This window comes from Micromys minutus (genome assembly GCF_963924665.1).
Source record: "Micromys minutus genome assembly, chromosome: 2".
NCBI lineage: Eukaryota > Metazoa > Chordata > Mammalia > Rodentia > Muridae > Micromys > Micromys minutus.
The window spans coordinates 94,602,647-94,629,541 of record NC_137971.1 but is presented as its reverse complement, the minus strand read 5'-3'; the positions used below and the strand labels follow the sequence as shown (position 1 = coordinate 94,629,541).

Genomic DNA, 26,895 nt, shown 5'->3' with positions numbered 1-26,895 from the left:
TTTTTTTAAAGAGTGGTTCATTAAATGCATTGCAAGTGAGCAGTGGGCACAGCAGTAAGTACTGTCATCCTTGTGGGATCACCACCAGCTACGTGTGGGATCACCATCCACCCACCAGCTATGGGGTTTGCGCGTGCTACTAGAGGTTTATCTTACCTCCTCTGGTTTAAAGTAACCCCGTCTGTCTGGTATCTCTCCAGCAATGTGCTTGCACACAGCCTACTCACATGTCTACACATTGTTACTACCCTTGTTTTCAAAACCAAAAGAAAATAGATCAACTATTACACTGGACGCAGCGGTTAGAAAAAGTATGGTTTGATTTCATCTCTGAAGCAGTTCTTAAAGAATCCGAATTTTGCCAGACAGGAGGCGTGTGCCTGTAATCCCAGCACTGGGGATACCAAGGCAAGAAGTTTGCCTAAAGTTCATGGCCAGCCTGGGCTACATGGCGAGTACCAGGCTAGTTAGAGCTACACAAGACCCTGCCTTAAGGAGAAACAAAACAATATTGAATTCAACATTATCAACTGTAGTGGCACACATCTGTAATCCCAGCCTTTGGGAGATCAAGGAAGCAAGATCATAGCTCATAAAATCCCAGAAAGGGATACAGACAAAGGCATGGTTTCACTGGGTTGTTTTGTTTGTTTGTTCAACTTTATATTATTTCTTTAAAAATATATGGTCACTAATGTCCTTGACTTCCTCACACTCCGCCAACGGCTTTCTGCTGCTCAGTCGCCCGTTCTTAGCCGCACTTGTCATTGACAATGGCTACCCCCAGGGCCTTGTTTCCTTCCATTGTCAGGCACCACCCCCACCCCCGACACCAGGGCGTCATGGTGGGTATGGGCCAGAAAGACTCGTGTGACGAGGCCCAGAGCAAGAGGGGTATCCTGACCCTGAAGTATCCTATCAAGCAAGGCATTGTCACCAACTGGGATGACATGGAGAAGATCTGGCACCACACCTTCTACAATGGGCTGCGTGTGGCCCCTGAGGAGCACCCGGTGCTTCTGACCAAAATTCCCCCTTAAACCCCAAAGCTAACAGAGAGAAGATGACACAGACAATGTTCAACCTTCAATACCCCAGCCATGGGCGTGGCCATTCAGGCGGTGCTGTCCTTGTATGCATCTGGGCGCACCACTGGCATTGTCATGGACTCTGGTGACCAGGTCACTCATACAGTGCCCATCTAGGAGGTCTACACTCTTCCCCACGCCATCTTGTGTCTGGACCTGGCTGGCCGGGACCTGACAGACGACCTCAGATCCTCATGAGGATCCTGACTGATCGGGGCTACAGCTTTACCACCACTGCTGAGGGGGAAATTGTCCGTGACATAAAGGAGAAGCTGTGCTATGTTGCCCTGGATTTTGAGCAAGAAATGGCCACTGCTGCATCATCTTCCTCCTGGGAGAAGAGTTACGAGCTGCCTGATGGGCAGGTGATCACCATCGGCGATGAGCAGTTCCCGTGTCCCGAGGCACCAGCCTTCCTTCCTGGGTATGGAGTCCTGTGGCATCCATTAGACCACCTTCAACTCCATCATGAAGTGTGACATGGACATCCGCAAAGATCTGTATGCCAATACAGTGCTGTCTGGTGGTACCACCATGTATCCAGGCATTGCTGACAGGATGCGGGAGATCACAGCCCTAGCACCCAGCACAATGAAGATTAAGACCATTGTCCCCCCTGAGCGCAAGTACTCTGTCTCCATCCTGGCCTCACTGTCCACCTTCCAGCAGATGAGGAGTATGACGAGTCAGGCCCCTCCATTGTCCACCACAAATGCTGCTAGATGGACTGAGCAGGTGCCAGGCATCTGCTGCATGAGCCAATTCTGAAGTATCGATTTGCCCTGGCAAATGTACACACCTCATGCTAGCCTCATGAAACTAGGACAAGCCTTTGAAAAGAAATGTGTCCTTGAAGCTTGTATCTGATATCGGCACTGGATCGTAGGACTTGTTGCTGATTTTTGACCTTGTATTCAACTTAACTGTTCCCTTGGCATTTGTTTAATACCCTGTGCATATCTTCAGTCCTTAGTACATGTGGCTCGGTCACTTGGCTGGGAGAGCATGCTGTGGAAGAGAAGTCCCCAGCCTGGTGGATCTCTGTGAGCACCTCGTAGTGATCTGTGAGGTTTTAACCAACAGCAGACTTCCAGGGTTTCCCGAGGCTGACAGCGTTCCTGAACCAGTTACCACATTCTCGCCAGTCTAACAGGGTGGGAAAGTCCGAGCCTTAGGACCCAGTTTCCGTTCTGGTTTTTTTCCCTCCTGACTGCCATGGGTTGTTGTTACTTGCCTTGATTTGGGAACGTTTGCATCGACAACTGTAAATGTATTCATCCTTTTAATTTATGTAAGGTTTTTTGTACTCAGTTCTTTAAGAAATGACAAATTTTGGTTTTCTACTGTTCAGTGGGAACATTGGGCCCCAGCAACACGTCATCGTGTAAAGAAAATAAAAAAATGTCCTTGACCTAAAAGAAGCACAATCACCAAGCAGTGTTTGGACTAAGGCACACCTTTAGCCCCAGCACTCAGATGGTAGAGGCAGGCAGATCTCTGAGAGTTTGAGGCCAGCCTGGTCTACAGAGTGAGTCCCAGGACAGCCAGAACTACATAGAGAAATCATGTCTCAGAAAAAGAGGAAGAAGAGGAGGAAGAGGAGAAAGAGGAAGAATCAGTAATGATGAGGAGGGAGGTTGACAGCATCTACTTACTATTTTTCTGAATTACCAGAGTCATTGGAAATGTTTAACTTTTTCTCATGCTGATGCTTATTAACTGATACTTTCAGTTTTCTCTGCCATTTGTGTGCTCTTAAATTTTACAAAAGAAGCAGAAGAAGACATTGAGGACGATAATGGAGGAGGAAGAGAAGGACCAAGAGATAACCTCAGGGATTCATCAAAAATATTAGGGTGTCTTTGGAATCTAGATTCCTTTTTCAGCTACCAGAATAACATCTTGATATGCAGGGTTTTGGATCTATCTGGATCTCCCTCTCCACCACAAATTCCCCCCAAGAAACTTGGCAGTGTCTTCACCACAGCCAGAGTCAGAACCCCTGGGCAAAAGCTGACCAGCCAGGTGATAAATGACTCCAGCAACAGAGAAATTATTTTTTACCTTACCCTCTGAGTCTCTGTTTCTTCTTCAGCCAAGACCAAGCAGCTGGTGACAAGTCCCCACAGCAATTATCTAGTCCCTCCCAGCTCAGGTCCCCTCAGTGTGTCTCACTGATAACTTTCTATTTATGGAGGACTGGAAAACTATACACCTGGTTCCAAATTTAAGAGTTTAAGCCAAAGCTGCTGTGTGACATTAGGCAAGTGATTTGGTTTTGTTGTGGGATATCCACCTTGAACACAGATTTAAGCCAACAGAAAGTCTTTATTATCCTCCCAGGATCCCAAATGCCAGCTGTCTAATGAAGGAAGCTTCACGGGGTGTTTTCCTGGGTAAGCTTTTAAGCACAAAACCCATGTTTTGGTTTAATATACTTCTCTTAATGAAAAACGGGAGTGGAACTCAAGGGCGAGGTTAGGACATTCAGAGACTTTTCCAGAAGTACAGGAATTGATGGGTCTGTCTGTGTGCTGAGTTTTACAGCTTGAATGGTACTTCCATTATGGAGTTAGTTGTGCTAAGGTCTGGGCGGGGCAGGGGGGTGTCCTACTGAGGTCTGGGGCCTCTCACAATTTCTTGTTCTGGAAAATAAAGGTTAATGTTGACCTGGGAAAGTTATATGACGTGCCTGCGCCGCCTACCTGATACATATTCTACAAATGTTCACCCAACCTCCTTCTCCTACTGCACTTTCCACAGCAGCCCAAACCCACTGGGCTTCTATTACAGTCTATTCGGGCCATGGTCCCCTGCTTCCGGCTTTTTGGGCGCCCAATTCTTAGGCAAGCAAAAAGACTTCCACACCCTGATCTAATCTCTTAAGACTCTAGGGCGGACAAGGATAAAAACAAAAGAAACACCCGGAGAGTATCTAAGCAGGGACACAGTCCAAAGACAAATTGAGACCCGCTTCCTACTTCCACAGTGCAAGTTACCCCCCCCACCCCCCACACAGGACCCAAGTGTCGCTTTTATGTCCTCCACCCCCACTTGGCAATTATCTAGCTGAGGCCCTCGCTGGGCTGGGGTGCAGCAGGCGAGGCTCTGCCCTGCCCTTTCCCTTGCAGGGCGCCAGCCTGGCTTCGCTCAGGGGCAGAGGGAAGGTGAGGCCAGGTGTCCTCGCCCCACCCCAGCCGTTAGGTGCCAGTGTCCCCAGGGACCCGACGAGAGCAGCAGAAGGCGGGAGCGCCAGCCTTGCCCTGTCACCACGCCCGGGTTGGTTCCGGTCCCTGGAGCCCGCGCTCTGCCTTGTCCGCAGGTGGCTTGCGGGGTGGCAGGGGGGGTGGTGGGGGCAGGGACGGGTAGGAGGTCGCGAACCAGAGCAGCGGTCCAATCACTCTGGCTGTGCTCGCATAAAGATTATCGTATCAGCCTGGGGAATAGAAGATCTGAGATGGGGAGTCTCTGGGGAGACTGAAGGGTTTCGGGCAACCACAGAGGGAAACGCCTCCTCACCAGGGGGCGTGGACCGTTCTAGCCCCGCCCCGCCTCGTCACGCCCCGCTCCGACCACGCCCGCCAGACTTAAGTTCTTCAACGCGGGTTCGCAGCCACTGTCAGCCCCACCCTCGGTGCCATCGGGTCGAGCGCTTCCTGGGCAGCCACTGCTCTCCCGCCGTCGAACATAGCCGCCTGTACTCTTGTGTTCTCCTGCGGTCCGGTGAGCGTGCCCCGTCCCTTCGCTCGCCGCACCTGCCCTCGCCCACTCCATCTGTTTTTGCTTTCTCCCCCCCCACCCCCCGTCCCTGGTGCCCTAGTTTGCCCTCTCTAGATCCTTTCTGTCTCTTTCCTCCTATTAACTCCCTTTGTTCTTAGCCTCTGGCGTCCAGTTGGTCGTAGGTTAAAACCTTCATCCCTCTACTTCTTCCCCTCAGCCACGACGCTCCCAGCTTGACCCGGGCGGGAGCGAGGGAGGGGCTTTCATGTCAGCGAAGACCAGAATGACTGTCACCAGGAGACTCTGGGCCATGTGCTCTAAAGCCTGTACTTGTTGCTAGGGTTTTTTTGGTTTTTGTTTTTTGGGTTTTTTTTTTTTTTTTTTTTTTTTTTTTTTTTTTTTTTTTGTGCCTGGAGGAGGCTTGGAGTTTGGTTGGTCTTTGTTATACTCTCTGATGTGGCTGTCTGAGGTGGGAGTAAGGACGCCGGGAGACTGGGCCTGCCTTATCCTGATCCAACACAAACACACACAATGCTCCACTTAACAGTTTAGTAACTGCATCCTACAGCTCAGCCCAACTGCCTATCTACTTAACTGTCTGGGAAACAAGTTTGGAAGTGAGCCAGCGTGTTGGCGGAAAGACTCCCGAGTCCACCTCCCGCCAGACCCCGGCCACCCTGAGCGAGAAAGGAGCCTTGGGTCCCCCCCCACAGCAAGGCTGTCGGAAAGGGCTTGTGTGGCAGGTGACCTGGCAAAGAGAATCTTCCTTTCTAAACTTGGCTTCTTTCCTCTCATCCACAGGACACAATAGTATGATTTTTAAGTGTTTCGTCTCCCAGCCATTTTCTATGGAAAATCAAGGGGATTGGGCCATGATAGCCACTGGCAGCTTTGAAGAACGGGACACCTTTAGAGAAGCTTGATCTTAGAGGCCTCGGCGTGAGACCTCAAAACACCCCCCGGGTAAGGATTCCAGGCCAAGGAAGCCCCTGGACTGTCTTCTCTCAGGCCGATGGTCTATGGGGGACCAGCAGGACCCTGATACGTAGCTCTTCACAGCTCAGCAAGCTCTTTCATCATCCATAAAGATGGAGGACCCTAGTGTACATACGTGTGATGGGACCTGGCTCAGGCCACCTTGGCAGTCAGCAGCAGAACTGGGACAGAAGCTCTGTGTGTGTGTGTGTGTGTGTAGGCACATGGGTGCCGTGGCATGCAGATGAAGGTCAGAAGATAACTCATGCCTCCTACCATATGGATCTCGGGGATCAAACTCAGGTCCTCAGACTCAAGTTGCAAGTACCTTTACCCACTGAGCCATCTTGCTGGTCTGAACTTCCATTCTCACTTTTATTTTATTATTATTATTATTTTAATTATTATTATTATTACCTATGGTGGTTGTTTGTCTGGTCCTATAAAACAGATTTCTGTTTTTGTTTGTTTTGGGTCAGAGACTCAGGACATATCTTTGGCTGTGCTGGAGCTCTAAGAGCAGACCATGCCTGGCAGGATTAACTCTCCGGGCCTGTGTTTTAGTCGTAGTAGAAACTTTTAGTACAGGTGATCTTTGCCTCTATAGTCAACCCTCAAGGACCCGGCCTTTGGCAAACCCTAAGCATTCACAATGGCGGTCGAGAGCCACAGGTTTTTGACCCGGCAGCAATCTTTCTGGGCTTCACAACGCCCTACCACTTAGATCAGACAGGCATGCCTTAGGCTCAAGCATCCTGTCTCTAACGCCTAGAGAGGAGGTCTGTTCAGCGCGTCTCCGAACTGTTTCATTGGTGAGAAAGGGCCTTATCTAAGCCTGCAGGAAAAAAAAACGAGAGAGATGAGGCTCAACAGGGCAGAACAGGCAGTGAGCAACTTTGGAGCCTGTGGACGAGGTTCTGAGCTCTCCTGTCTGATGGGGAGCCAGGGTGGGTTGCTGCCTCACAGGATTTCTCCGTCGAGTCATTGGGGAGTCTAGGAGAGCCTCACCTAGACATTGACTCCTATCTCACTGAGCCCCAGGGGTCTAGACTCAAAGAAACGCGACTGAGGTCGGGCTTTTCCTAGAGTCGCTCTTGAGCCCGTTGTCGTGGCGAGTCCCTCCGATGTCCCTGTTTGTCCCAGCTCGGGTGAGCTGTTTTGTTTCCATGGTTATCTGTGTTCACAGGTGATTAACGCTGCATCCTCCTTCGCCCCAGCAACACAGGCAGCCAATCAAGCTGGGCTCAGAGCAGTTCCTCCAATGAAAGCGGAGAAGTGAAACTAGGGAAGAAGCAGTTCCCCTCCCCCACCCCGCCCCGCTGGGTGCTGGGCTCACTTCCTCCTAGGGCAGTGAGGAGGCTGGTGTTCCAGCTCGAAGAACAAAAGGGACCTTTTGGTTTCCTGTATCTTTTCTGAGCCGCACCTCCCGTTCCACCACAAATAACTGTGAATTTCCCTACACTGGAGGAAAACAAACTGGCCTCCTGGCTGGCCAGGTGCCTTGCTCCAAGCCTGGCAATAAGCCTGCTGTGGTGTGGCGGACAGTGTACTTCATTAAAACCCGCACCCTGTGGAGGACCTGAGCCGTGGGGGCTGTTAGGATAAAACTAATCAACGTGTCCCTTCTCACACTTTGTACCAGTCAGCGCCTCTCCTATTTGGAAACCCAGAACGAAAGCCTGTGGGGTTTACCTGCCAGGTCCTGCCCTGGTAGTCTTGTGCCAGTCAGTGTTTGGGATAGTCCCACAGAACAGGAATGTGGCCTTTCTCTGTAGTCTTCTGCCAGGAGCTGGTTGGTGGCTGTGAGGGTGACCCTGAGCCACACTCCCACACTAAGTAAGAGGGAGTTCATCGCAGAATCTCAGTTCCTTGGCAGGAATTGCTTCCCAGGCCCTCCTTGATGACTTTTAGAGTTCTCTCCTGGTTTCCTTCCTACAACCCATGAGATGCGCTTGGTGCCTTCAGGGAAGGCTGCGCAGGGGTAGGTAGGTGGTGAGCAGGAAGGAAGGTCTGGGGCTGCTGACACTGACGGCTTCTCCCCTCTTGGCTTAGATCCCGGCAGAGTTCCTCTGTCTCGTCTTGACGATTGAAGGTCCCCACTTGGCCAATTTTTCTCCATCTTCTGGGAGGTAGCAAGAAATCAGAACCATGGTTGGTTTCAAGGCCACAGATGTGCCCCCTACAGCCACCGTGAAGTTCCTGGGGGCTGGGACTGCTGCCTGCATTGCAGATCTCATCACTTTCCCTCTAGATACTGCCAAAGTCCGGCTGCAGGTGAGGATGAAGTGAGAGTCCTGATGCTGTCTGATCCGCTCCCTCCCTGGGTCAGACTCCTCAGAAGTGATGAGGAGCCTGGAGCTGGTTCGAGACCAGCAGAGCCTCTACGTGTGCTCATAATCACCCCACCTTGGCCTTTCAGATCCAAGGAGAGAGTCAAGGGCTAGTGCGCACTGCAGCCAGTGCCCAGTACCGTGGCGTGCTGGGCACCATCCTAACCATGGTGCGTACTGAGGGTCCACGCAGCCTCTACAATGGGCTGGTCGCCGGCCTGCAGCGCCAGATGAGCTTTGCCTCCGTCCGCATTGGCCTCTACGACTCTGTCAAGCAGTTTTACACCAAGGGCTCAGAGCGTGAGTATGCAGCTGGGACACAGCAGATGTGACTGGTCTTGGTTTGTGTAGCTCGGTGGCTCCTTTAGGCTTCCCAGGACCTCTGGGAGGATCAGAGGTGCACCCTGTTTCCTGTTATCTGAGCACCAGGGCTGTCTCCAAACAGGGTATGAGCCTATATGATAGTCTCCAAAAACATGGTGGTAGGTGGCCTCATGGGTCACAGATAGATCAAGGCTTGAAATAGGGGAGGGACTGGGCCAAAAGCACAGTGGAGAGGCAGTGACCACACCCTCTAGGCCCCACACCCCATTCTTTCATCTCCTTTATATGCCCCCCCCCAGAGGAGAGAGGGTTGAGACAGGACTCAGGACTCTCACTTTGCAGCTTTGCAGCTTTGGCTGGCCTGGAGTTCACCAGCTCTACCTGCCTCAGCCTTCCAAGGGCTGGCATTAAGTGTGTGGGACGGTACCCTCCTTACATGTGGGGGAACTGAACATCTAAAACAAGGATGCCTTTCCCGGGTCACACTTCAGGGAGTAGTAGAACTGGACTAAGAACCTGTCTCTGGAGTCCAGTTCTGCTGGGAAAAATCACTCCTCTTGGTCTTGGGTTTCACGTTTGATGAATGGAACTGACCCTGATTTCCCAAGGCTGCCGAGTAGCTTAAACGGACACAATCACGTGAGAAAGCACTGCCTCCATTTTGTGTTACTCCTGGTTAACCCTGCAAGGACTTCCTAGAGCAAGAGTGGTCTAGATCCTCTTCATGTGGCATGCTGGTCCGGCAAGAGCATGCGGCACCTGTGTGCAAACCTGCTAGTCACTAGCCCGCCTTGTGCCCACAGATGCAGGCATCGGGAGCCGCCTCCTGGCAGGTAGCACCACAGGTGCCATGGCCGTGGCTGTGGCCCAACCTACAGACGTGGTAAAGGTCCGCTTCCAGGCTCAGGCCCGGGCTGGTGGTGGTCGGAGATACCAGAGCACCGTCGAAGCCTACAAGACCATCGCACGTGAGGAAGGGATCCGCGGCCTCTGGAAAGGTATGTACCGGGTGCTGGCTTTTCTTCCCTCCTCTACTCATGCCCCGGGACCACACAAGGTCTTTTTTCTTTTTTTTTTTTTTCTACAGGAACCTCTCCCAATGTTGCCCGAAATGCCATTGTCAACTGTGCTGAGCTGGTGACCTATGACCTTATCAAAGATACTCTCCTGAAAGCCAACCTCATGACAGGTATGTTAGGGTCACTACAAGCTAGTAGAGGGGTCTAGTTGCCTAAAGATCACATCTTTTTATCCAGCCTGCCTTTTGTTTTTAGAGTTTATATTTCTTACCATTCAATCCGGCTGGATAAAACCCCCACTTTGCACATGAACAGGCTAGATTGACGAAAAGAACCTCAAGTCCCCCTAAGAGATTCAAGTTGCAATCTGTCTGTGTCTTGAAAACAAGGAGACCTCTCTCCTTAAAACTGTTACAGTGGTGGGGTGTGGGCTGGGGAGAGCTGACTGCCTTTTCTGCTGCTTTGTGGCAGATGACCTCCCTTGCCATTTCACGTCTGCCTTCGGGGCGGGCTTCTGCACCACGGTCATCGCCTCCCCTGTTGATGTGGTCAAGACAAGATACATGAACTCTGCCTTGGGCCAGTACCACAGCGCAGGCCACTGTGCCCTTACCATGCTTCAGAAGGAGGGGCCCCGAGCCTTCTACAAGGGGTGAGCCTCGGATCCCCTCGCCCAACTCCAGGGAGAGAAGTGATATGTAGCTAAAGGCCAAATATCCCATAGGTGCTGTCACCTGTGTTTTCTAGAGGTGAAAATGGGGATTCAGACTGGGGTTGGGGGAAGGGTGACTCAATGGTGGAGCGCTTGCCGAGCGTGCTTAGAGGCACTGGGTTCCGCTCCCCAGCATAGCAGAAGTAGGGGTTCCTGCTCTTGGACATATAGCCATGGGGCTCTTCACCAGATCCTCAGCCTCCTTTGAGACAGAGTCCATGACTGGGGAGGAAGAATGAGCCAGTGGTAGAGGCAGGTGGGGAGGGCCCTCCATGACTTGTGTTTGCTCTCCCTAGGTTCATGCCTTCCTTCCTCCGCTTGGGATCCTGGAATGTAGTAATGTTTGTCACCTACGAGCAGCTCAAAAGGGCCCTAATGGCTGCCTATGCATCCCGCGAGGCACCCTTTTGAGCCTCTCCAGCTGCCAGCCTGGACCCTGCTCCCCGTCCCTGCCAGCTTTTCCTTCATCCTCTGCCCAGCCCCCAACCTCTTCCCATTTCCTGCACCCTGACCCCCTTCCCCGCCTCATCTCCCTATGCCTCAGTACTGTGACCCCACAGTGAGGAGGCCTGACCCCAGACCCTGAGCCCTCAGTCCTGTTTACAGTTAAGCCCAAAATCTTTGCCTCATCCCCAGCCCAGCCCAGCCAGCCTTCACCCATAAAACAAGCACAATGTTGGTGTCTTCTTTCTCATGTCTGTTTATAGAGGTCTTGGTCCAAGGGAGGTCCAAGGTCCTCAGTACCTTGTCAGGCAGGTGAGGACCCCAGTGACTTTAAGAAGGGATGTGACCCACATTCCACCTGTAGCATCTGAGGGGGCTGGAGGGGTCTTCCAGTTTGCTCCTCCAGATTCACTGTAGGCTCCGGATGTCAGTGGCACAGCCAGGCGGCAGCACAGCCTTTGTGCACGCTTCCCTTTGCTGTGTGCCATGGAAGCTGTCACTCAGCACCTGGCACTCTAGATACCCCACTGAGCTGCCCTCCCCACCCCCACTGATCAGGCCTGTCGCTCTGCAGAGTGGGAGTATCCCTGTCCCCGCACATCAACTTGTTGGGAGATATAGGAGGAACTCCAAAACCTCCATTATTTGGGGATTGCTTTACTCCGCTTCACACATAGCAACCTACCTCCCGAAGCCGTAGCTCTACAGAAGGCCAGGTAGGCTGTCCCCAGCTATCATCACACCCTAGGCCATGCTCTGAGCCTGGGGGGCAAGGCAGGGCAGGCCTGACCCATTGTAAGAGGCTCAAGCTCCCTGGCAAACATCAGCCTGTAGGGATGTTTGTGTTGTTTGTTGTTTCAGACAGGGCTTCACGCTATAGCATAGACTGGCCTGGAACTCACTGTGTATAGTCTAGGCTAACCTTGAACTCATGACAGTTCTGCCTGAGTTTCCTGGAGTACCTGACCTCTGAAGAGCCTTTCTGTTGGGAGTTTTACCTTCCCACAATGTTGGGGACCAGTCAAGGCTTAGGTTGTCAGAGTGTTTCAGTTTGTCCTCCTCAGCCAGGAGAGGGAGGCAGGACTATTCAAGGAGCAGGAACAGAGAGGCCCCAGAACAGGGCTGGGCCTATCAAGTCTCCCTGGCCCATTTTAGACGTTTCAGACATCCCATGCCTGTCTCAGCTGAGAACGAAGGCAAGACACAGTACAGGGTCCTCAGGGGTGTTGTCTGGCAGCTGCGAGGCCGGGCCCAGACACAGGATGTGCAGCCTTCCAGCATAAAGTGTCTGTAGCTTCTGCCCCTTCACCTCTTTAACAAGCTGGGTCAGAGCTAGAAAGTTAGGCCTTCCCAGTGCTTGGCAAGACACCAGGCTTGGCTCCCAGAGAAGAGCACCAGTCCTTATCTGGTCTGTCCCGCCACAGTCTCAGTCCTGAGGCAGCAAACCCCAGTGAGAGTTGGCTGGCAGTGCCCCTGATGCTCTTGGCTTCAGCTTCACACACCAGGGCACAACAGATGAAGGAACAGTTTACCACCACCTTAGGCATGCTGACAAACAGGCCAAGTGAGGGCACACAGTGTGTCCAAAAGTTCCTTCACCAGACATGTATAGATGTGAGACCACTAGACTCCATGACTGGGAATGCTGTTGGTTGGCCTGAGAAAGGGGCAGCAGTCACTGAAAAGCAGCATGCAGTACTTTCAGAGGGGTGCATGGTATACCTTGCTTTGGCTCCTAAGGCAGCCCAGTTACCTAGATGGCAGGGATCTCACAAAGGTCTGTGTTTAAGGCCTGAGGTCAAGCTTCCCACAGAACCCTCCAGGACACAAGTCCTACCTCCACAATCTCCCTACAGTGTTGGAGGCCTGTCCTGAGAGCAGACAGTTACAGTCCCCATATCAGTCCTGCCCCAGAGGACAGTTAACACTCCCATCTGTTATTTAAAAAGAAAAACAAATGGCAACTGGGAAGGTGGGGGCAGATTCTGTGAGTTCGAGGTCAGCCAGAGCTACACAAAGAAACCCCGTCTCCAACAAAGATGGGTCCAGAGGGGGCTGGAGAAATGGCTTGGCAGTCAAGAACACTAGCAACTCTGGCAAAGGTCCTGAGTTCCAAACCCAGCACCCACACTGAAGCTCACAACTGTTTATTCCAGTTCCAGGGGGATCTGACACCCTCTCCTGGGCTCTGAGGACACTGCATGCGTGTATCTGCACAGTAACAAATGCAGGCAAAATAACTTTATTCTGAAAAAAAGGTCCTAAAGAAATGAAGTGACTTGCCCAGGAATCTGAGGGCCTACACTTGACTGTTACTGTGAGATGTTTCCTGGAGCCCCAGGCCCAGAGTCTTTATCCCTGGGGTTTTGGCAGACCAAGCTTGTCAGATGAAACATACCTGTATCCACCTCCCAAGTGCTGGGATTAAAGGTGTGCACCACCATGTTTGGCCCTCTATCAGGGCTTTTCTGTTGCTGACTTCAGGACAGTTCAAAATGGCCTCAGGCAATAGGATAACTTGATCCCAAGGGTTTGGGGACAAGACTGAAATGTGTTCAAAAGTAAAATGCTTGCCAAGAGCTGCATTTCCACTTTAAAAAACAAAACCTTTTAACTGTTCACGGTGACACATGCTTATAATCTCAGCATGCGGGATGCTGAGGCAGGAGGGTCAGAGGTTCAAGGTCAATCTCAGCTACTGGAAACCCAGCCTCAAAAGGTAAAAGGGCAAAAGCTGGGTCTGAGGGTGCATGCTTTAAATCTCAATACGTAGAGACGGGTGGGTCTGCAAAGCAAGTTCCAGAATAGCCAGGACTGTTTCAGAAAAAGAAAAAAATTTTTTTAAAAGGAAATATCTTAAACTAGTGAGACACTTTGAATGGCAGGATTCTAAACAATGTGGACAATCTGGGCTTTTTGTTTGTTTTTTTCCTATGTCAGAAGACACCGAACCTGATTGCTGCCCACAACCCTAGACCCAGTCACAGCCCAAACTCAAACCCCAGGCAGGGCAGGCTCCTTAGCATGGAGGACGAACACAGTGTCGTTGACCTTAAAGGCATGGGTGTAGGCCCGGAAGCTGGACCTCCAGGCCACCAGGCAATGATGCTGTGGCCCTCCCTATAATCTAACCATGAGTCTGCCAAGCATGTTCACACCGGTGGCCCCAGTCTTCTACCTGCAGGAGGTTGTTAGCTCCACTAACAAGGTCAGTAGCCAGTGCAGGAGTCAGGAGCTCAAGTGCCCATGCCTCCCACACTACTGGCCCAGAAGCAGCTTGAAACCCATTTCATAGACAAGGAACCGGAGGCAGAGACCAGAGCTCTTCTGGCACTGTGTTCTGGGTGTGACTCTTAACTAAAGATGGTGAGCCTACATAGAGCAGCCTAAGGTTCTAATGGCAGCTAAGCCATGGGCACGGGAGTGCTGGGACAAGTGCTGTCTCTTCCTGTGCTCTGTTTTACCTGTCTGTATTTCTCAAGACGGCACAGTCCACACACATGATTCCCTCTAAAGATATATGCTGTGAGCTGTCAAGAGCACAGAGACCCTAGAGGTCACGTAGTCCTGCCTCATAGTGCCAAGATGGAAGCAAGAGACTCTGAAGCCTCAGAGAACAATCCATGCCTAGGAAGTCAAAATGGGGCCCCAGGTGCCTGGCTTTTTGGGTCCTGCAGGAAGCATCCCTCCAACTCACTTTCTGTCATAGCTAGAGGATAGGAAAGGAATCTTTATTATATCAACCTGAGATCTCATGCCTCCCCATCTTCACAGGCTGTGGGAGTTGAGTGGGTAGGAACAGGCAAGGCCCAGCCATCGCTCTCCGTCCCTGTCCCTGTCCCCCAAAACTAGGTGAGCAGTGCCTGGCGCAGCATCTGTTTCTTCTGGGGTGTGAGGCAGGTGGGGAACTGGATGTCAAAGAAGATGAAGAGGTCTCCCTTCTTGGTGGGGTTCTCAGGCAGTGGCATCCCTTCACCTGGCACCATCTTGAAGTACTTAGGGCTGAGGTAAGGAAAGGAGAAAGGAAGGAGCACGGAAGACTCAGCGGTACCCATGGGTGCACACCACCCTAGCTCACAGAACTGTAGGAATGGGCCATTATTACAGCTTACTAATGGCCAGGTCATACACCAGAATGGGTGGGAGAGAGATAAGGAGATAATGTCTTGTTCCAAATACAACACTCCTAGAAACCCTTGCTCAAAGTAAATGCCCTGCTGGCTGACCTCCAGAACTGCATAATTCCTAGGGAGCTAGGAAGCAAAGCTTCCCTTCTCTGAGACTTGGGAGCTACTGTTCCATGCTCTGATAAAAATTTGTGGGATGAAGGCAAGAGATTGACCAACACTGGGGTTCTCGGGACAATACAGGGGCTTCCCATGGGTTAGAGAAAGGCAATCCCCCTGTAGGGTGAACACAGCCCACAGCTCAGGCAGAGGCTGGTGGATTTGAATCCCAGGCTGGGTTCCCAGGGAAATCCTATTTGGCGGCAGACTGCACAGCCCCGCCAAGTCTCAGTCCATCCTTTCTTGTGACTACTTGAGGACAAGGCAGGCAGACTCACTGGACAATGTCGTTGATGGGGATGTTGAGCAGCCGGTCGTCAAGGGTTTTCACCTCCACAGTGCAGCAGGTAAGGGCCTGGCGGGGAGGGGGTGGGGTGAAAGAGGGATTTACAGAACATCACCACAGCCATTCTATTTAGGAGGCGCTTGGGGGTCTATTTGGGTTCCCACCCTAAGCTGGACAGTTCCGTGATGACAGCGTGAGGCCTTTGAGAGGCAGGGATGACAGGCTCAGAATGTTGCCACATAGTAGGGGCAGCAGCTCTAGGGTGAGGTGGGCAGGTGTGGAAATGCCCCAACCTGTATGCTCACCCTGAGACCTGAAGTGCAAAGAATGAGGAGAGCCACCTGGACATGTTGACAATGTGGGGACAGCAGCAGGACCAGGGCTATGTGGAAAGATGAGGTGGGCAGGGAGAGAGACACGGGACTGGTCAAAGCTGGCTAGGAGAGAAGCGATGAAGTCGGAGCTACTGCAAGTTGGGTTCATTCTGGGCCCCCATGTCCTTCTGTACCCACTCACCTTGCCCAAAGGAATGGGGTACACGAAGAAGAGGTTGTCATTCTCCCTGCGGAAGCGAGGGTGCAGCTTCTCCTTTACAATAAAGATGATATCCGCCGGGATAATGTTGGGGCCCTAGGCAGGGAGAGCCAAAGGGTAACAAACAGGTTTATTGCTTATAACTTGTCTCCAGGTCTTCACCGTGCAATGGAGTATTAGGGCCCAGTTTTCTAGAGGGGTCATTCAGTGTGGCTTAGGGCCACACCCTAGAGAAGCTTCCCTGGATTACTTCCCACCCCCAAAGTACTTCTCTACTGAGCATGCTCAAAAAGAATGTATTCAGTGGCACGGGGCAGGGGCTTCCTCAAGGGATAGCTGGGCCCTGAGCTGGGGTCAGACAACTTCTCTGCCTAACAGAAACTCAGAAGTGAGTTCTTCACTTCAGTGAGCTCTGACCTCTCTTCTGGCCACTGAAAAGCAAGAGCAGCTGCTGCTCCCGGGATAAGAAATAGTCAGAAGGTCAGAAATAGCCATATAGTCAAAAATAGTAAGCTAAGGCCCAGTCAAGGGGAGGCCCAGAGGCTGGGCTCTGAGGAGGCCCTGGGCCATGTCGGGAGGTTGGGAAAAGCTGGCCAGAGAGGAAGATGTTGGTGCTGGATATCTATTTGCTTGCCTGACTTCTCGCTTGCTTATGACAGGGTCTCACTCTGTAGCCAGACTAGCCTGAAATTCACTGTCACCCAGGCTGAACTTGAAGAACTCCTAAGTTCAGTGATTCCCCTGCCTCAGCCTACTGAGTTGCTGTGGCTCACAATGACCGAGTTTGAAGCATTTTTGTTGGTAGCAGGTGTTTTCCAGGTAAGAAAGGAACAGGTCTGGGCAAGGGAATCCATCTCTCTTTGCTCTGAGCTCCCCATTCCTGTTTCTTGTCAGCATGTAAGGACTCAGGATCCCAGTACAATAACAATGCTTCCACGGGTATTTTAATTTAATATTGTTATTAATTAAAAGAAAGCTTCTGAACATCTTTCTCCTTGGGCTTTCTTCAGACTTGCACCAAGGAAAACTGGAAGGACACTGGAGGGGAAACTGAGTTCTCCTGCCAGGCGTGTGTGTGTGTGTGTGTGTGTGTGTGTGTGTGTGTATGTGTGTGTTTCACTGTTTGTGCGTGTGTGTGTCCTTCACTGTGTGTGTTTCACTGTGTGTGCATGTGTGTGTTTTACTGTGTGTGTTCAACTGTGTGTGTATGTGTGTGTGTGCTTCACTGTGTGTGTTCAACTGTGTGTATGTATGTATGTGTGTGTGTTTAACTGTGTGTGCATGTGTGTGTGTGTTTCACTGTGTGTGTTCAACTGTGTGTGTGTGTGTGTGTGTTCACTGTGGGGGAGAGGCAACAAATTGACAATTGCTCTCAATTTTATTTTCCAGACAAGATCTCTCCTAACCCTAGAGCCCATCAATTCAGCTAGACAGGCTGATCAGTAAACCCAAAGATCCTCTGTCTCTGCCTCTCTAGCACTGGGATCACAGGGGTGTGTAGCCTGCCAGTGGTACTGGGGATCAAGTCCAGGTCTCCATCCTTGGGTAATATCGGGTCATCTCCCCAGGCCCTTCTTTCAGCTTTTTGTGTTCATATCTTGAGCAAATTTCTTCCATCTTGGGGCCTCGGTTTTCCCAGTGTGTAAAATGGTAGTGATCCCCAACCTGAGTTCACAGAAGCATTGGGACGCTCTGTCCCTAGGACTCTAGGGACCATCCTACTCTAGAGCTTGTAGGGAAGGAAAAAATACAGGCTCCTTCCTTCTCGGTCCTCCCACTACCTGAACCTGAACCTGGTGACTGACCTGGGCCAGTCTCTCTCCCTCTCACCTGGTCCCCTTCCTTCTCAAAGGTGATGCGTGTGCCCTGCCTCCACCCAGGCCTCACGTCGATGGTCAGAATCTTGTCCTTGATGGTAGAGGAATACCTGTCTTCATTTAGTACCTATGGTGACAGGGTAAGGATGGGGAGTTATCTCAGGGGACAGGTTCTGTGGAGTGTACTCAGTTCCCATAGTGATGGGGACTAGAATCATTCCCACTCCTGTCCTGCTGCCATTGGGTCTTAGAGCTTATGACTCTCCAAGGCAAGCATGTCCTCAAGACACCAGTCACCCCAAGCCCTGGACACCAACAAGAACACAGTGAAAGGTGCCTTTCTCCAAGTCTCAGAAGCCTGGCCCTAATCCCAAAGTCCTCCCTCCCTACCCTACTCCCCCTCAGTGTCTATTACAAGACCACAAGAGACCCCAGACTTCAGTTTCTAGGAAGTTATTGGTTGATAGAGAAGAGAAGGCTGGTCACAAGCATCCTCCTACATTGTGCCTACAACCCCAAGAGCCCACAGTGTCACCTTTGGACGGCACGGCCACAGTGGGTATCTCCCCCAAGCAGAGGGGAAGAAGAAGGCTGAACCACAGGCCGGGGTCAGGCCAAGGACTGAATGTTGTAGCAACTTTTCACAAGGATATTCTCTAAGCTGTCACCTTAGAGACTGTGCCAGCCCACATTCATGCCCACCCTTTGGCCAAAGTACACAGTCTTTGGGGTGTGGTCTGTAATGCCCTGGAGTAAAATTCTTAGTAGACTCTTTCTACACCCATGTCTCCACTTTCCACAAGGGTAGGGCTGGACTGGGAAGAGAAAGATCTTGCACCCATTAGGTAGCTGCAGAGGTGATTTCCGTACCAGGAAAAAAAAAAAGGCTGAATCCTTTTATTATTCATTTTAAATCTCAGACTCTAAACTCTAAAGTCTAAAATTGCTGAGTTTTTTGACCTAAGATCCCATGATTCCATCAGAAAAATTGCAAAGTTTTCCTGTTGGGGGAGGGGAACCTGACAGAGAGGTTTGTAGAGGTGCTGGTTAAGAGGAACAAGCTAAGTACTCACCCTTCGGGAGATCTTAATTTTTTTGGTACAGCCAAAGAATAAGTCCTCAAGGGACAAATAGAGGTCTCGCTCAATTGGAGGGTCTTGTTTCTGGACTCCTCGGCCCCGAAGCCCCCCAAAATTCAAATCTATATCACTTCCTTCTGCATCAAAAAATTCTGAAAGAGACGGGAGGGTAAGTAACAGAAATGATGTCCAAGACAGATCAGACAGATAGACACACACACAGATACACAGACAACACACAGAGGCTCACACAGATACACAAACAACACACAGACACACACAGAGACACACAGACACACATGCAGACACACACACACAAAGAGACAGACAGACACATACACACACCCCTGTATTCCCTTGGCCCTCTTCAGTGCCCTAAGAATAAGGTTCAGCCCAGCATTTCCACCTCTCAGACCCATGGACTAAGGGGCTATCTGTTTTGTTCCATCTTGTTTTGAGCCTTGAATTCAGGGCAATCCTCATGCCCCAGCCGCCTCGATGCTGGGGTTACACGTCGAGCTACCACACTTGGCTTCAAGAAGCTACTCTTAGGTGCAGACCAGTAATCTCCAGCCCTTGCCAGGTCCCAGTGTTTCTCTGGGACTCCCACAGGGTGAGGTGCTGGCAGCTCCCGCTGTGTGAACAAATTGAGGCATCGCTCTAAGTGGTGGGTCCTGGTAGTGCAGAGAAGATGCCATTCGGGCAGAGCGGATCAGAACAGCCAGGCCACTCGGCCCTTCCCCAGACCCTACTGACCACCCTCTGTCCTTTCCCACGACCATCCTGGACAACCCAGACTCAAGCTCTCTGGAGTTACAAGCTGATATAAAGAAGGATTTGGGCTGGTTTGTGGTAGTTGTGAGTGATCGACATCATGTCCCAAGCCCCTTTCCTCAACTTCATCTACCTGTGCCTGCTCTCCGTCTGATGCCCTTGCCTTAACCTGATAGCAGAGGGGGGTGGGGAAGAGGAGGAAGAGGAGGATGCCGTTCAGGTCTGCTTGGAGTACTGTAATCTTTCAAATCTTGGTATTTTATTCTGTGGCATGGGGCTTATCCTGCCCTATAGCATCAATTTGAGAAACAGCTAAGCCTTTGGGAAAGCCCGCTGTGAATCAGGATCTGCACTCAGGGACTTTCGCCCTTACTTTATGGCCCAGAGAGGCCAACAAAATGCTCCCAGTTCCATAGCTAGAGAGTAATGAAGTTGGGACTGGTACCCCAGGATCTCTGCCCTTGGTCACTATGCTATATTGCTAGATGTGGGCCCCTTTGTAGGCTTTAGAGTCAGAGGTATCTGCTATGCACCCTGTCTCTCCAGGCCGATGCCACAGAATACATGTGACAAGCTAGATGGTGAAGTGAACAGCAACACCTGGGAATGTGCGGTGGCTTCAGACATGACCGCTAGGAGCCAGTGTCATAGCTCAGCAAGTGAAGGCACTTTCACCAATCGGACTCCTGAGGGTGACCTCCCATCTGCACACACTAAATAGATATAGTGAAGTTTCCTTTTTTTAAAAAAAAAAAAGGGGGGGAGGGGGAGGCAAGGAGGTAGTGTGGGGCACTGCCTGCACATTCTCCATTACAAGATGGCGCTGACATCCGGCTGGAGTTAGCAGTAAACAAGTCATGTGCGCACGCTCTGGGTAACTTTCCACTCCTTGAGCTCTGCCTCTCCTGTGGCATCATATGGCCTGATGAGTTTCAACCAATCAGGGGGCTCCACGTCCAAGGCGAGGACTGATTCCTATATAAGGGGACGGGCTAGATAGTTCGGGGTCTTCGCTTCTACTTGATGTAAGCTTATGCTCTGCCTCTCGAGAGCATTAAAGCTTTACCGCAGAAGAATCCTATTTTGTGTGCTGCGTCATTCTTGCTGGCGAGACGGTTGCGCGGGACAGGGACAAGGTAGTTCCATGATAAGAGTCTTTGCCTAGCTAGGTGGTTCTCTAACAGTTCCTCATGCCATGGAGACCCCAGCATAGCCTCATTGCATTGCTACTTCATAACTGCCATTTTGCTATTGTTACCAGTCAAAGCACAAACATTTCTTAAAGATAGAGGTTTGTAAGGAAGTCATGACCCACAGGCTGAGAACCTCGGACCTAAACTACACAATGTATCTCCATTTCAATGCTCAGCACCACAGAATGTTTTTAAAGACAGAGATTTTTGGAAGGTCTTTGGAGGATGTTAACAGTGAGTGGCTGTGTCTAGGAGAGGAAATGAAGTGGAGGGTTAGAATATTCTTCAATAAATCCTGTTTTGGTGTGGTCATTTGCATGTGTGATACCAGCACTTGGTTGGGAGCATGGAGAATGTGAGGCTAGTTTGGGCTACAGAATGAGACCCTGCCTCAGATAAACAAACAATCCTTTTTCTCTCCGAGTTCTCTGTTTCCTTTTTTTTTTCCTTAAAGATTAATTTTATATAAATGAATGCTCTGTCTGCATGTACACCTGCAGGCCAGAAGAGGGCATCAGACCCCATTCCAGATGGCTGTGAGCCATGTAGTTGCTGGAAATTGAACTCAGGACCTTTGGAAGAGCAGCCAGGGCTCTCTTCCAAAGCCACTGAGCCATCTCTCTAACCCTCTGTTTACTTCTTAAAGAGACAAAACCAGGCTGGTGTGGTGACTCACATCTGTAATCCTAGTACTTGGGAGGCTAAGGCAGGAGTATTGCCACGAGTTCAAAGCCAGCTGGATTACAAAGTGAGTTTGGTCTTCCCTACAGAATGAGACCAAGCCAAAGAGGGTACAGAGATGGCTCAGTGGTTAAGAGCACTTGTTGCCTTTGCAGAGAACCCTAATTCTAGCTCCAGGAGATCTGATGTCTTCTGACCTCCTTGGTTACCAGGCACACATGTGTGCACATCTATACAGGCAAAACTGTCATGCACATAATGTAAACAAGTCTAAAATTTTAAAAAGAAAGAAGAAAGAAAGAAAACCGGGTGTAGTGGCACATGCCTATAATTCCAGCAATTGTGAGGCAGGGGGATCAGGAGTTCAAGGTCAACCTTGTCTAAGCATTGGCTGGCCTGGGAAACCTGTCTCGAGAATAAAATAACAGTAAAGCAGAAAAAATAAATAAAGGGCAACCAAACCTTGCCAACAAGAAAGGCATCTTCTGTAGCTGTGTTCTTTCCCGGTAAGGAAAGGAGTGTGGTAGATTCTTACCACTGAAGGGGTTGTCTCCTCCAAAAAACTCGTGGAACACTTTGTCAGGGTTGCCATGGAAGACGTAGCCTGTTGTCCATGGAGTCTGAGACCCAAACTCCAGAGGAATCCCGCCCTTCAGGCCTTCCTCGCCAAACTTGTCATAGATGCCTCGCTTCACGGCTGTGGATAAAAGTGACCATGGGGAGGGCTCCCGGGCTAAAGTGGCTGGAGAGACAGAGGTAGCGAGAAGGCTGGGAGAGGTGAGGACAAGGACGGCCTCATCTCCTGCAGGCTAGACGTCTCTGGGAGGGAGAGGGTCAGTGTCGCTCTGTGTGAGCCCAGAAAAGCGATGGGAAAAACCTGCCCGGCTTGGGCTTTAGAGAAGAATTGAGAGACTGAGGGTCAGGTACATACTGGGTTTGACTTAGCTCAGTCTTGGGAGAGAAGTGTAAGATTCTAAAATCTTAACAGTTCTGAGCTCGGAAACGTCCAAATCCTGAATAGTTGGGGCTGGAGAAGCCACAGTCCAGCTGTCCTAACAAACAGCAGCCGCAATTACAGACCCCAAGACAGTGTGCTCTAGAGAAGCCAGCCGAGCAGCTGTTCTTCGCTGAGGAGTGAGTGAGTCACCCTCATCCCACACAGCTGATTCCCAAAGGGGGAGGTCTGATGGCTCTATGCTTCCCCTTGGCCTCTGCTTCTGCTGTCCCTAAAGACAGTCTGGGAAAATAAATCAGAGCATCTGCTCCACCTCAGCCCTCTGTTCAAGGATGCAGCCGGCATCCTCCTCCAAGCGTCAGACAGGTTCCTTTGCCAGCTGGAGACAGAGGAACCTGCCCTGACTCTTACTGCCTTGGCTGGGTGGGTGATAAGCCATCCACCTGACTTTAGAGGCCTGCTTTGCCCTTCGTTTGTCTAGGTGCCGGGAGGGAGGATGGTTTCTTACTCTCTACTGTCTCTGCAGAAAGCCCGACAGTCTAGACACTTGGGGGATGCTCTGAATGGGGGGGGGTGGCCCACCATCACTCACGGTCGCTCAGCACATCATAGGCTTCTGCTATTTGCTTGAATATTTCAGGTGCGGTTGGCTCATTTGACTTCAGTGGGTGGTTCTTCAGGGCAAGTTTCCGGTACCTAGAGGAGGGAGGAGAGCAAGCCTTTGCCTCTGACCTACTTCTGAGGCTAGAGCGTGGCTGGGGTTGGCTCTGCTTTCTAGCTTTGTTATGAACCAGAGAGCGAGGCACAGGTGTCAGTGGGGTGAGTTGCTTGGATCTCTTAGAAGAGAACCTGAGGTAGAAAGCACAGTTGGCCCGCAGCCAGGACAGCTGCTCTCTAGGCATCTGTCCTATGCCTGCTTGTCCCCTTAGCTGTCACAGCTGAGACCTAAATACAGCAGGGATTCAGCGATGGTCCACCTGCGAAACACAGAACACCCCCAGGTTAGCTTCTTGTCACTGTGACAAAAGGAGCCAAGCTGCTCAGCTCGTGGCAGCCAGGAAGGACAGACAGAAAGAGAAGTGGGAGAGGAAAGGGAGAAAAGAGTAGAGAGGGGAGTGGAGAGGAGAAAGGGGGAAATGGGGACACAAGAGGGGAGGGAAAGGGAAGAAAAGAGAAACAGAGTGGGGGCTGGGGACCCCTACCTTGTAAGAGCTCATTCCAATATGAAGGGATTAGCCCATTCATTGATTGGTTGATTGATAAATTAATGATGACATTTACACCCTCCTGAGCCAGTGGTTTCTCACTGGCACAGCCTGCAAGGAACGAAGTCTTTAACCAGTGAACACTTCCTATTCAAACCACAGCATCCTCTACCTACTTGATTTCAAGACTCCCGGACAGCCCACACTTAGCTCCCCTACCAAACGCCTCCTTTCCTTTCTAGTCACGGGTCTGGGGCCTACACTGCTGTTTTTCCCAGAATCGGTTCCCACGTACACTGAGCACACTTGGTGTCTACTTTGGAGAGGACCATGTCTGACACAGGTTTCTCAGGTGCTTGCCCGGCCCTCGGGTCCCACCAGGCCCTGACACTCTCTTCCACCTCTGGGCTCGTTCTTGCCCCACTTACATATCTGCCATCCCGCCACTGTTCCTGGCGCGCGGGGGAGGGGGGTGACTGCAGCATCTGAGGATACACAGTAAAGTTTAACAAAGGGATCATTTATCAAGGCGCAGGAAGGAGACCGCCACAAAAGGTAATCATGCTCGGGGAAGGGCATGCTGACTTCCGTGGATCTACGGAGTGAGGGAACGGGGAGCTGTACTGAACCCTGAAAGATGTACACATGACCAGTTAGGAGATCCGAGTCCTCTGGAGAGGGCCCATAGGAAGGGGACTGTGACGTAAGCACTGAAACCGCTTGCCCTGCTCAATCTTCTTGCTTTCCTCTCCTTTTGGAGGAGGCCAAGGGAACCTGCCGCCACTGCAGGGGATGGCAGGGAATGTAAAAGGAAACCTCCAGTCACTCTGTCCCAGTCTGACCCCACGCAGCCCCTGCTGGGTCTGATCAGGGCTCCTGCTCCGCCCTGGCACTCAGGCGTCTGTCTGGCGTTCTGTAGCTTCTTTTCTCACTTCACAGTCTGCAGGCTGAGCTCATCTCCCACACAGCGGATGCCCATTTCCTACCAGCCCACTTCCCTGAGCCACAGACATCAGTGCCCCACCCCTGTACTCCACTGTCTTCTCCCAGGCCTTGCAGGCACGCCAGGTCCAGAGCCCAAACAGGACTTCCGTTCCCACTACCACCACCCCCAGGGCCACAGCTGGGAATCTTTTTTTAAAAGAATTATTTATTATATGAAGTGTTTATTATATGTGTCTGAGGACACATATAAATATAATAAAAAGAATTATTTATTATATGAAGTACACCGTTGTGACAGATGGTTGTGACAGAGGACCGCCTCTCCTGTTCCCTCCACCTCACTTATTAACAGTCTTTCAGTGAGTGACATGGAACGCTCCAAGTAGACTAGGCTGACTGCCCAGGCAGCCCCAGAAGTTCCGAAATTCACCGCCTTTGTCCACCTCCCCAGAGCCAGGACACCCCCCCAACCCTCACCCCAGAAGCTGAGGCTCAGAAAGGTAGAATTGCTCCAGTATGTTGTATGTTGTACTTGCTGTATTAGGGTTTCTACAGCTGTACTAAACACCATGAGCAAAAGCAGCTGGAGGGGTTTATTGTCTCTCATGGGTCTGCAATCAAATCAAACCCTCCATTGTCAAAGGAAGGCAGAGCAGGAACTCAAGGAAGGAACCTGCAGGCAGGAGCTGATGCAGAGGCCACGGAGGGTTGCTGCTTATGGGCTTACCCTCTGTGGCTTGCTCAACGTGCTTTCTTAAAGCACCCAGAACCACTAGCCCAGGGATGGCATTACCCACAATGGGCTGGGCTCTCCCCCCATCAATCACCAATTTAAAAAATGCACCTCACCCACAGGTCAGTATGGTGGGGACATTTTCTCAGATGAGACTCTCTCTTCCCAAATGACTCTAGCTTATGTCAAGTTGACATAAAACTAGCCAGCATGTTGGTCTTCTGGTAACCAGGCTGATTATCTATTCGCCAAGGTAACCATTCCTTTGATGAATCCCACTGGCCAGTGAAAGCCCTGAACTGTGACACCATACACTGCACTGGATTGTTCTCAATTGTTTAGTGAGTTTATCTGATTTCTCCATCCCCACTGGACACCCATTTATCCTCTCCCCTTCAGTCCACACAAGACCTGTCCCAGGGAGGAAGGAACAGAGTCTGATTTCTGATTCCATTTGTCATATACAGCCCTGGGATGACGATGGCGGTCGCTGTGAGGATTAAACAAAGCAATGATAGAAGGCTCTCAGAACAGCACTGTGTGCTCCATACAACCAGCCAGTGTACCCCCAAACCTCCAGTTGCCTCAGATGCTTTCTTTTTTCCTTATACCTTTGATGATACAACTAATTTTCAAATTTACCATCTCCTCTCCAGCCCACTACAGTCTTAGTCCTCCTTCAAGCCTCATCCTTTGGCTTTATTATTAGGACAGCTTCCTTAGAAGCCCCTCACCTCTCAACACAAGCGTCTGTGGCACCGGCTACATCCCCTTTTATAACAATACACATTCCAGAAGATTAGTGTTCCATAAATAATTTCCCAAAACTTCTTTTCAAAGAAAAGCTTTAAAAGATCAAAAATTTCTGAAACATAGCCCGACCTCTGTCCTAGATGCCCCCCTAAACACACACACAATTTTACAAACAGGGCCTTGTCAGTGGCTTAGGCTAACCAGACTCACTATTTGGGGGTTACGGACATGTACCATCTCACCCATATCTAGACTGTCACAATGTTCCTGAAGACTTGACAGAGGTGTTCAGAGACAAGGGATCAGTCAGTGACAAAGACCCATATGATGGCCAAAACGAAAACTGTAACATCCACTTATCCAGGTCAGTTCTGGTCCACACACCTGTGGTTCTCCATGAGACTCAGGATAAAGGCCAAATAGTCCTTTGTCCTCATTTCATAGCTAGGAATTCGAACATGACACAAGAAGAGCTAGCTAAGGGACAGGAGTATTGGGCACGGGAAGCCCACTGGTGCACTAAGGGTGTGTCTGAATTTTTAGTCTGTCCTGACCAGCACAAAGTCAGATAGGGCACACAGAGGAGAGAGGTGCCCCTTTCCTACCCTAAACTGCATGGAAACTGTTTGGCTGGCATCCGGGTGGGGCTGCCTCTGCACATGCCAGGCTAGGATCCCGCCCACTTACGCCTTCTTGATCTGGGCATCCTCTGAGTTGCGAGTGACCTGAAGCACAGCATAGTAATCCAGCCCCATGGCTGGTAGCAAGGGGTCAGTTTTTCCTCAGACTCCAGCCTCTGTTATTCTGCGTTCTGTGGTTGCTACTGACAACCACCAGTGGCACCCTGGGAATTGTAGTCTTTTCATCTTGAACAGCTGGCCCTGAAGTGCTCATAGCAAGGTCACAGCTCAGAAACTGGAGTCCCCGAGCGCCTTTTTGCTTATTTTTTTAGTACAGCAACCGCCTTTAACTTAAAATCTTCAGAACAAAGCCAGTTGTAGTGGCGCAACATCTTTAATCCCAACACAGAGACATTGTGGGC

At 50.9% G+C, this 26,895-nt stretch overlaps 2 protein-coding genes and 1 pseudogene across 3 annotated transcripts; 2 read left to right on the top strand and 1 right to left on the bottom strand.

The window, feature by feature from the left end:
• Positions 1-842: 842 nt before the first annotated feature.
• On the top strand, positions 843-1,810 carry LOC308417770 (actin, cytoplasmic 2-like; annotated as a pseudogene). The gene has a single exon. The product of its transcript is annotated as an actin, cytoplasmic 2-like (transcript).
• Positions 1,811-4,680: 2,870 nt separating this feature from the next.
• Positions 4,681-10,848, top strand: UCP2 (uncoupling protein 2). Its single transcript, XM_080911627.1, has 8 exons — positions 4,681-4,811; positions 5,610-5,771; positions 7,836-8,057; positions 8,203-8,413; positions 9,241-9,435; positions 9,525-9,626; positions 9,928-10,108; positions 10,465-10,848. Exons 3-8 carry the CDS (start codon positions 7,932-7,934, stop codon positions 10,577-10,579), a joined length of 930 nt encoding a protein of 309 aa, XP_080767753.1. The 5' UTR covers positions 4,681-4,811; positions 5,610-5,771; positions 7,836-7,931; the 3' UTR covers positions 10,580-10,848.
• Positions 10,849-14,423: 3,575 nt separating this feature from the next.
• On the bottom strand, positions 14,424-26,608 carry DNAJB13 (DnaJ heat shock protein family (Hsp40) member B13; the record flags this gene model as incomplete). The annotated part of the gene is made up of 8 exons (XM_080913102.1): positions 14,424-14,614; positions 15,177-15,253; positions 15,701-15,814; positions 17,549-17,662; positions 18,609-18,766; positions 21,798-21,959; positions 22,810-22,913; positions 26,541-26,608. The coding sequence occupies 8 exons, from the start codon at positions 26,606-26,608 to the stop codon at positions 14,461-14,463; spliced, it is 951 nt and encodes a 316-aa protein (XP_080769228.1). The 3' UTR covers positions 14,424-14,460.
• Positions 26,609-26,895: the final 287 nt, after the last annotated feature.

Excerpts from the sequence above, each read along its gene's own strand:
- UCP2 (XM_080911627.1), top strand. The coding sequence starts at position 7,932 with ATGGTTGGTTTCAAGGCCACAGATGTGCCCCCTACAGCCACCGTGAAG. Across the intron at positions 8,414-9,240 it reads TTACACCAAGGGCTCAGAGC|ATGCAGGCATCGGGAGCCGC; the intron begins GTGAGTATGCAG and ends TTGTGCCCACAG. Across the intron at positions 9,627-9,927 it reads GAAAGCCAACCTCATGACAG|ATGACCTCCCTTGCCATTTC; the intron begins GTATGTTAGGGT and ends GCTTTGTGGCAG.